The sequence below is a fragment of the Rhinolophus hipposideros genome, assembly GCF_964194185.1.
Source record: "Rhinolophus hipposideros genome assembly, chromosome: 18".
Taxonomy (NCBI): domain Eukaryota; kingdom Metazoa; phylum Chordata; class Mammalia; order Chiroptera; family Rhinolophidae; genus Rhinolophus; species Rhinolophus hipposideros.
In genome coordinates this window covers 24,542,114-24,552,812 of record NC_138064.1, presented here as the reverse complement: position 1 = coordinate 24,552,812, position 10,699 = coordinate 24,542,114, and the positions used below count along the sequence as shown (strand labels likewise).

Sequence of the window (10,699 nt, the reverse complement as noted above, 5' to 3'; positions counted from 1 at the left end):
GGGGGTGGTGGAGAGATGCCCAATTTATCTTGATAGCCTAATTTCACATTAATTAAATACTGTTATTAAAGCTAGCATGTTTCTGATTGGGAATTTTTTTTCCTTAAAAAGTTATCTGAAATTATCACTGTCTTAAAGAGTTTAAGCGTAGCTTCAGTATTGTTGTGTTTTTATAATATGTTAACGAAATTTGTCAATTCAAATGAAAGAAACATGAGTGAAAAAGATCAAGTCAGTTTGACATGGCTTGTTTTAAGGAGCTGTTTTTATTTGTTAGCATACACTTAAGTAACTGAGTTATTTCCAAAACATCCAATATGTTGGTTATCTAAATGAAGTTTTTTTCCTGCAACAATCATTGGGGCTTTGTAGAAATAATGTTTATACATAATGTGCATTTTTCACTTCTTAAATAAAACTATGAAACTATAGGCCAACCATTAATAAAAAACTAATGCGAATTGTTAGAAAGCATAAAGTTGTGTTTTTTACATTTCTAATTCAAATATAAAACAAAGTATCTCCTGTAGTATTTTTAATAATAGTTAAAGCATTATTTGGAAATAGTGGTGATGGATGTACAACTTTGTGAATGTAATAGAAGCCACTGAATTGTAAAATTAAAAATGATTAAAATAGCAAGTTTTATGTTATATATATTTTACTACAATTTTTTAAATGGAAAAAATAGAGAATTCAATGTGTAAGAGTATTTTAAGTATAAAGTGAAATATTTCTGTCAGATTAAAAGGTAGGATAGAATTTTGCAGTTTAAAACATAGTGCCACATGCATTCTTATCTTCTCATTTTATCTCCCACCACATTTTTCTTCTGCCAATAAAATTCACTTTCTACAGGACAAATAGTTTTACTGGATACACAGAAAATTAAAAGGTATGTAAGAGGTTATAATCCCCTTTGCAGCAATGTGACTTTTTTTAAGTTAAGATTTTTTTATAAACTAGTTTCTATGCTTTCAGTTCTACCTTCCACTTCAAAAATCCAGTTGTTGTTTCTTCTGAATCATGTGACTTCAAATCTTTTAGGTTTTAAAGTTTTCTGGGGAAAAGTCATAAAAGCAGTGTTAATTTTCTGAAGAGTTTGATCAGTACATCTGTCTCTGGGGATCATTAAGCTCTATCCCTGTCCAATAGGAAAAAAAAAATCACTTTGATTTCTAAATGCTTGAAGACTCAAAATACATACATACATACATACATACATACATGCATGAATGCATACATACATACATAATTATGCCTTGTGTTGGTGTTGTTTAAATAGTACTTCATTTTTTTTCAGATTTTTCTGTAGACTATTCAAAAATTGTTAAAGAAATAAATTCTATGTAAGGATGTTTAAGGAAAATGTGAGTCACGGTTACCTACATTTTTTAATTATTAAAAATTTAAATCAAGAAAGGTGCTAGGTCCAGATTACACAAAGAAAGTAGAGCTTATGAGTTTGCTTGGGATCACATGACATCTTGACACAAAGTCACTTTGTTTTTACCATTAGCCTCAGCTTCTCAGACAAAGCCAATCAAGCAATGGAGGCCGTAATGTATGTCACGTTGACTGACTCATGGGAGTTACTGAAATAATTTCGATAGTGCCTTTACCAAAATTTCTTCCCAATACAGTTGCTGAAGGGAAAGTATTTAAGGGAAAAAAAGTATTTAAAGAGATTAGAACATAGACCTAGAAAAAGTTTTATCAGGTATCCTGGGATCTGTTACCAGAAAGAGAATCATACTTGATAATTGACAGAAAGAGTACAAAGACACTACTCAAGTGCCTTGGTCATAAATTAAATGATTAAGATGTTCCAGATGCTTAGTAGCAAGTCAAAACTTTAGACAACATTTATTGGTTTTAAAATGTGCCGTCTTCCAGAGTGATCACGATAGTCTAATATTTTCAGTTTCTGGGCTTTTATTTTAGATTTAAATTTTGAGCATATTTAATTTGCTATAATCACATAAATTTCATAGCATGTTTTCTCAATCCATAGTATTATTCTAATACATCCAAGCGAATTAAAAAATTTCTTTCTCAATAGAAACATCATTTTAGAATGGAAGTAAATATCAGTCGATATGCAAAAAAAATCAACTACCTTACATGTGAATTCATAAACCATAGCTGTTCTATATATATTTTTAATTGAACATTCTCAAATGATCAATATTTCTATAAAGGCATTCACTACTCTAATCAAATTATCTCTTCTTAAACTATATTTTTCCATAATTTCTTTTTATAAATCTTTCTAAACCAAATCTTATAAGTTTAAAAACAAAAAAACAACAACAAAAACCAGCCAAGCCCTGAAAGTACTAGCTGTGTTCAGCAAATTGGGCCAAATTCTTCAGTATCATGTCCAACATTGATAGCTTATGGAAACTTGGCTGTTAGACAATTCTTATCATAAATGCTCAATATGTCCATTTGCTTTAACGTCCTCCTATTACTTTTACCCAATTATTATTTTTTAATACGTCTATTTCTCCCCTGCCTCAGATCAAACTGCAAATGGAAAATATTTCGCACTCATTTATTTTTAAGTTTTAGGTGTTCTCTTTTAAGATACCAAGAAACATTCAGATGGCCTTCTCCTCTGTAATGTTTTGTCATTATAAATTCTGAAAATGCTGCCTTATAGACAAAGCAGCTCACTTTAGAAACTCCTATAATCTGGCCAAATGCTACAATATTGGGTAATAGATTTATTTCCTTGTCATATAAAGGTAAGTTGACTCATATTCTAGAATTGTTCTTCTGAGTAACAGACATATGCTACATATTATTACCTAATAGTAATCACTTGCAGATGTTCAGACGACATAGTAACAACTCACTAGCACCAAATTTATTTAAAAAAAAATATAATCAGTCTTAGACAACAGAATTAACTGTGCTACTACTCTGTAATTATCACACCTGTGTTTTTTCCCCTATTACATAATGTTTACATGAAGGGGGATTAAATAATCTAAAAACGTGATGGGATTACCAGATGCTTCGATGAAATAGATGAACTGTAATACAGAACGCGATCTGTACCATTTATGCAGAATAAAGCAGAGACTATCTCAATGGTAAACAATGTTCTTCCGTAATTTCTAGTCACAGTTTCATCCATAGAACTTTTTAATCCATAGGGAAGTCAATCAGTATCTTTACTACACAGTGTCTTCCTGTGTGGTAGGCTGAATAAAAGTAACTCCCCACCACCACCTCCATACTCATGTCCTGATCATGGGAACATACGGATATGGTATCTGGCAAAAGGGACTTAGATGGATGTGCTTAAGTTAAAGATCTTGAGAGGGGGAGATTGTCTTGGGTTATCTGGGTGGACCCTAAATGTAATCACAAGTGTCCATATAAGACACAGGCAGAGGGAGATTTTGCTACAGTAGAGGAGAAAGGGATGTGACCATTGAAGCAGAGATTTGAATGAAGCCAGGAGCCAGGAGTCGGGAATGTCAGCAGCCTCTAAAAGTGGAAGATGCTAGAGTGGGATTCTCTGCTGGAACCTCCAAAAGAATTAAGCCCAGCAGACACCTGATTTATTCCCTTTAGACTCATTTTGGACTGATGATCTCCAGAACTGTAAGAGGATAAATTTGTGTTACTTTAAGCTAATATGTGGTAATTTGTTACATCTACAGGAAACTAATACAGGCATACCTCAGAGGTATTGTGGGTTCCTTTCCAGACCACTGTTAATAAAGCGAGTATCTCAATAGTGAGGCATAATATTTTTGCTGATGGACTGTCTTGTCCTCAGTTTGTAAAAAAAAACACAACACCTTTGAAGCACAATCAAGTGGTGTACAATAAAACTGAGGTATGCTTGTACAATCTGTAAAAAGTTTCAGTTAAATGACCTCCAAGGTCCTTCTATGATTTGAGAAAACTGCTCTGCATTATCAGCATTGTGGATTTTAATTTTTAAGCATTTTTAATAGGCATAGCTTAAGAAAAAAACTATTTTTCATTTGTTATTTGGGATGTAAAATTGTTTGCTGTTATTTGTCAGTTGAGTATTAGTATGTCATCATTAAGAGGCAGTAAACACTAGGGGAGATATTTTAGTTACTCTTACCAAGTTGAAGAAAAAATGTTTAATTTTTAGTTTATTTCTATGTTTGAGTAGCCAATTCAGTTAGAAATTCAAAACACAAGAATGTTGCAGAAATCAGCTGCCAGATTTATTAATCTATCTGAAAATAGAAACACAACCAAACAAAAAGTAGAATAAAAATAGAACTTAAAGAAAAAAAAGAAAAACCAAAAAACTTCAGATCCATTTCCCAAGAGTGTATGATGCAATGTTTTAAACCTTCTGTATTGGAAATATCCTTAATGTTGGTCAATTACTTATTTTGTTCAGTGAGTCACTACCTTAAACAGCAAAATATATAGTTTGTCCTTAAATATTATATAATTAATAAGTTTCTCTTTTGAACCCTTAAGATAACTGATCGCTCAATTTTTCCCTACTGGCAAACTAGAAGTGTAATTTTAAAAATAAAAAAAGAGAAGGAAAAAGAAAAAGAAAAAGAAGAAGAAATAGAAAAGGAATACAATTTTCATTTAAATCATATTTTAAAGACCCACTTTCAATTTTTCCTTCAAAAAAAAAAAAAAGAATTCTCCTTCAATTTCTCCAAATATAACAATTTTCCTTTCAATAAAACTTTAGCTGACTATTTTAAAACCTGTTTTTTATTCTAAGTACTATAAATGCCTACATGAGCATAGTGGGGTGAAAAAATGTTCTGATTTTTAAGGCATACTTATTAGCCCACAATTGGGCCTAATGGTATATAATGTATGTGCAGAACAATCATTGAAATCAAAGTTTACACACATGTTGAAATTATAAAATTTTTGTAGCATTAAATGTGAATAATATCAATTACGATATGTGGATTTCCCAATAACTGTTCGATTTAGAGATGTGTGGGAACATGGGTGGCTGGAACATCTTTCAACAATCTTTCCTGTGCCCATCATGAAATGGCTTTCAGGGGTTGTTTTCAAATTTGTGTTTAAAATTTTTTTTTAACATTTTGCAATAAACTCTTAAAAAACTGCTGTTCCTCTGGAATACTGATGGACTGAACAAAATTCATTTTTGTTACTTGGGTTGGTTAGCAAGTTATTCAAGAGATACCATGACACCATTCACTTATGGTTTTCTCAACGTGAATGGAACAACATATCCTGCTTTTAAAATTTTCTCCAAATGCAAAACAAAAACAAAACAAAAACCTTTGAAACTTTAAATCTTTAAATCTTCTTTCAAACAATCCAATAACATTTACATGAGTGTCAAAACAAGATGATGGATTATCAGTGCCAGCACTATGTCATACAGCAACTTCCTCATATACTTTAACAGTTTGTAAATAATTTTCCATTTCACGAAAAGTTACAAAAGTTTCCACAGTTTCCTTAGCAAGCTGAAGCTTACTCTTCATTTGTCAGTGTGCATCAAAGCTGCTTACAGCATAGCATGGCATAAGCTATTTTTTAAGCAATAAATGGTTTGAGTCATCTATTTTGTCCTGAAATGCTATCTGTAGTTAACTGCATTGCTTATAAATGGTAATAGTAAATTCAGCATGAAAGAGAATATTACAGAAAAGACAGCAGCAGAAGCATTAGCATTATCTAATATTTATATATGTTATCAACATAACACAGCAGTAAAAGGTTTAAATGCATATCAGTGGGTACCATCTCTAAAAATTACTATAGTACCTATTTAAGTGTATTGGATATTTTTCTTAAGGAATGCTTGCTGTGTCTAGAACAGCATAATATGTGATTTAGTACAGTTAATTCTTATTGATTAAATAATGTTTTATGTGCTAAAGGAAGTGAAAAGACACGAATATTTTTTGCTTCATTGTGATCCCAGATTTAACATTTAAATGAAGGTCTCAAAGGACCATGATATATCTTTATTTAACAGAAATGGGCTTCAAACTTTTTAAATGATAGTATGATTTGTATCTAAACAGCAAGGTGGCACCAGATACATGTAATGCTACTGGCCTGTGACTCAGTTTGAAGCCAGAGTCCAAAATCGTGCCCCTCATTTACAGTTGTGTTGATTAGTCAACTTCAGAGAGAATTACCCATTTTATGGTTATCCTCTGTGAGTCATATATAAAGCAAAACAAACAAACAAACAGACAAAAAAACAGCAAATGCAATCTCTAAATACCTTTCTACAAGAGGTGCAAAAACAGTTATCTCTAACAATTAAACTGCCATTTACAGATTTCTTTGTACACCTTACACTCAGAAATGATAGGGGAAGATGCCCAAGGCAAATAGTCTCCAAGTGGATATTTACACAATGTGAATTAACTGTACCATAGATACCCAGAGACAATGAACATTTTGTTGTTGTTAGGAAATCAAATAAACATGATATAGCTTCATCATACTTAAAACCTGTAGGACCCCATCCCAAGCCTAAGTAAAAAGTAATCCCCGATGCCCCCCACCCATTATCTTCCTGTTACACAGAATAAATGTTTAGATTACTCCCACCCACCCTCAAATAAAGTGCGCAGTCCATGGCAGACCATAGAATAATGCAACAGGAAAAAGCCCCTTCTTGTGTATTATTATTTTAAAATAAAATACAAACAACAAAAATCAAAGATTCAATAGAATTCAGAGATTCTCTGCATCTTGCAAAAAGACGGCAAGAGCAAGGAGGCCCTGCTTGGCTGTCACTTGTGTTAATATACGTAGCCTTCGTTGTAGGGGTGGGGGTTGCAGCAACCCCCGTCAGGCATGTAGGCCATGCTTTCATCAAAGTGAGACAGCGGCACTGTGTCCTCTTCATTGATGTGACGTTCCATGTCTGTCTTCAGTAGCGGGCGCTGGTTATCTGGAAAGGCCATCGAGAAGAGGGCTTCTGGATCACACACAAATTTGTAGACATATCTCTCTCCAGCCACCTAATGAAAACATGGAAGAGAAAAACCCATCCTTACTTATGGAGCTGGATGTGAACTAGACTTACTATGGTGATCATTTAGAAATATTTACAAATATCGAATCATTATGTTGTACACCTGAGATAAACCTAATGTTGATTGTCAGTTATACCTCAAAAAACAAACAAACAAAATCCCACACATCTTCACCATCCCAGCTGGAGAAAGAAAGGGAAGGGAAAGAACAAAAACATGGTTTAATATACCAGAAAGGATGGATCAAAGAAAGAGCAACCAAGTATTCGCAGGTACACATAAAAGAAAATAAAGGTTTTACTTTGTGAAATAAACTATGGTTCAATTGAGGGAAGTGCATAACATTAGGTAATATTTACATTTATTCCAGATATAAGTAAAAAGAGTAGCAGTTTGCATGTTTTAATATAAAGGTAATCTTACATACACTGTTGGGAAAGGGAACAATGATTTCACGCACACATCTCACACTAAAAGTTTTTTTTTCTTGTTTTAAAAGGTAATATCTATACTTGTAAAATAACTGGAACTTTAAGGTATAGTGTCTCCTTTCTGATGTTACAGTTCTGAAATTGTAGAAAACTAAACTTCCAAACCGTAAAAGTAAAATGTGCTGTGTTCCTAATAAGACTAGACTAGTGATTCACAAATTCACAGGGTGAATTGTTGTTGTTTTTTCCCCTACTATGTATTTTCATTAAAAAAAAAAAAAGATGCATACCCTTATTTAAATGAAAGATGGATCAAGACGACAGCATTATCCTGGGTACATCACTTTTAAAAATGAAAGCAAGATGCATTAGACAGAAGTTAAGGATGTGTGTAAAGTGTCAAATTGAAGTAAGAGGTGTAAAAAAGTGAAAGGAATTTAAAGTACACAACGCATAGGGAGGAAAGGAGAAAAAGAAATGTGACAGTTACTTGAAATAAAGAAATGGCATAATTTGTAGGGAACGACATGTTCCAGACTTAAATTTTGAAGAGTAATGCTTCTCTAGGAAGTTATAAACAATTGAGTGAAACAAAGATGGTCCCCCTTCGGCCCACCGCCATTAATAAACAACTCCGAGGTTCTCAAAACCGGGGAGGAAGGAGGTGTAAGGATGAATACGATTCTTTGTATTAACTTTGATAGTAACTTTTTGTGTGTATCTAGAGTTTAGTAATTTTAGAAAGGTGAAAATTAATCCTATCCATCAAATAGGCACTGCTAGTTGCTTTTTGATGTGGGGAATAATGAGTTCATGGTTTACTAACTATCTGTATATGTTTGGGGAAAAAAAGAAACAATTCCCAAAGAGCACTGCTGTTCTGGACTCAGATTTACAATATTTTTTGCTCTGGGTTTTTAACCCTGTAAGAGGAACCAATTTAGAGAATCCAAACAATATTAATACTCTTAGGTTTGGAAAACAGTCAATACTTAGTTTTTATGAATTTGGCTATGTTTCTTAAACTGCCCTCAGTTCCCCCTTTCTAAAAGTAAAATGGAGATTGGAATGGCTCCTTGGAAAGAAAGTCTGTTGTAACATTGAGATAGCAGTCCCTGGCATACTGCGTAGCAAACAGGGGACTGGCATAAATGTATTCACTTTAATCCTTTATAAAAAGCAAATTAAGTTCATAAAAGTGAAATTGTGAAATTACCATAAAAATAAAAATATCGGAAACAAAGCTAAGATGCTGAATCCTGGTTTTCCTATTTTTATTTGTTCAAAGAATTTTGAGAAAAAAATAAAATGAATGCCTCTCACACCCCAGAGCCTCAGATCATTTAATAACCTGCTTGGTTTTGTTTGAGGCTGTGGAAAAAAAGGTATTTACTTTAGGCTACTGGAGTTTTTTTTGTCCCACCTGTTGCTATTAGTTATAATTGGAAATGATTTGATAAATCAATGTGGGAAATTAAAATGTATAACATGCAACCAAGATTATAAAAACCTCTTAAGGATTCTGCCTTGACTCACTGCTTCCTTCCATTTTTCTTTTGAATAAACATTTTTAAGACTATTACTATATTTATTGGACTACGTTAAAGGCTGCAGAGTTTACAACAAGGGCTGATAACCAAAGTAAGGAAATAACAATGTCTTCCATTACTAGAGTAACAACTTCAAAATGGAAAGCATACCCAAATTGCAAAGCTGAGATAAACAAAACATGACTTTTGCAAGAGAGATGAATCAGAATAAAACAAGGAGGAGTCTTTTGAACTGTGCTTTAAAAGACTAGATATTTAAATTATGCGTTAAGTTTTTAAATTTCAGAATACAGGGATACTGGAGGAAAATGAACAATTACAGATTAAGTAACAAGAAATAATGATCTATCATTATATCTTCCACAAATTACCACTATTAAAATATTTGTATATACTTTTCCAGGTATTTCTAAATTTTGAAACAGAAGTATACACATGTACTGTCTATAAGGTATAATAAATATTATTACTCTGCCATTTCTTAATTCTTCCATGACCACTGAAATAATCTGTGTTGTGGTATTTTTTTACACATTTAGATCCACTTGGTCATTTTTATTTTATTTTTTAATCTTTCCACTTAATTTTCTATTACATGCAACACATACACAGTTTTAAATTTGTTTAACAAGTGTAGTTGTATAAACATTTTCCCTTACACATTGAAACATAATTCTACATCATAGTTGATTTTCTTTTAGAAAAAAAAAAAGGACTGCATAATTTTCCTCTGAATGACTATACTAGAATTTGCTGAACCATTGGAGTGGCAAATATGTTAACAGATAAAAACAAGGCAAGACATTCTAGAAAGCACAGATAATGAGGGAGTCAGGAGCAGCAAGCAGAAAGGCTCAACACATGTGAAGCAGAAAAGTTAATATGAACGTCCATAAAAATTGTAAAAAAGCTTGATCGTTGTGCTAGTTATAAGTAGACTTCAACTTTTGCATGTTTCATAGTAAACGACTACCTTTTCTTACGTATACAGCGACACTCCAAAAGGTCGGTCATATACGGCATTTTGCTATCCTATATTAGCTGATGAATAAATACAGAAGGTGCCAAAAACTGTAAACACATTTTAAGAAAGGAAAAAAAAGTATTAAAATTTTAATACAATGAATGACGCTAGCATTCATTTGATTAATGCACACTTTTGAGCAAATGTAATACTACACATTGCTACCGTGTAATTCAATTCAACTTCAAAAAACAATACGTACATAACATCTCTGAAAATGTGTACTTTTTTTGTCATCCTAGTACTTGCAAATAGTTTTCTTTGGCAATTAGAGCCTAGTAGGAAAAAAAATGTGAGAAGCAGCAACATTTGTATCTACATTTCAACATCTATGCCATTATTTATTTGATAGTATCTTGCCTTATTAATTTATTAAAATAGGAGGTAAATAAATGAGACAACTGGAAAAATAAATAGGAACATGGAAGTGGTGATACTAGTACTAAGAAGCATAAGTTTGAACACTTTCGAGAATATTTAAGACCAGCGATGATATCCTGGAGATATCCAGTCAAACACTGTGTCTGAAAGCAGAGGTGTGTGCGCTTAGAGATCTTTTAATACTTTTTAGTGCCCTGTGAATGATACCTTTAATGAGGGGTGTTAACAGTCGAGACACAAAAGCCAAGTATGCCTACATTGTGAGATGCACTCAGAGCTACCATTTGTTTGAGACTTTTATTG

The 10,699-nt window shown here is 32.6% G+C and overlaps 1 protein-coding gene across 7 annotated transcripts in view; it reads right to left on the bottom strand.

Annotated features, from left to right (window-relative positions):
- Window positions 1-1,921: 1,921 nt before the first annotated feature.
- ETV1 (ETS variant transcription factor 1) overlaps window positions 1,922-10,699 on the bottom strand; it is a 92,065-nt gene continuing 83,287 nt past the window's right edge. For all 7 annotated transcript variants that reach the window (XM_081079175.1, XM_081079177.1, XM_081079176.1 and 4 more), the window contains one exon: window positions 1,922-6,995. In XM_081079175.1, the coding sequence (XP_080935301.1) occupies window positions 6,774-6,995 (222 nt within the window). In that variant the 3' untranslated portion in view covers window positions 1,922-6,773. The remainder of the gene's footprint in view (window positions 6,996-10,699) is intronic.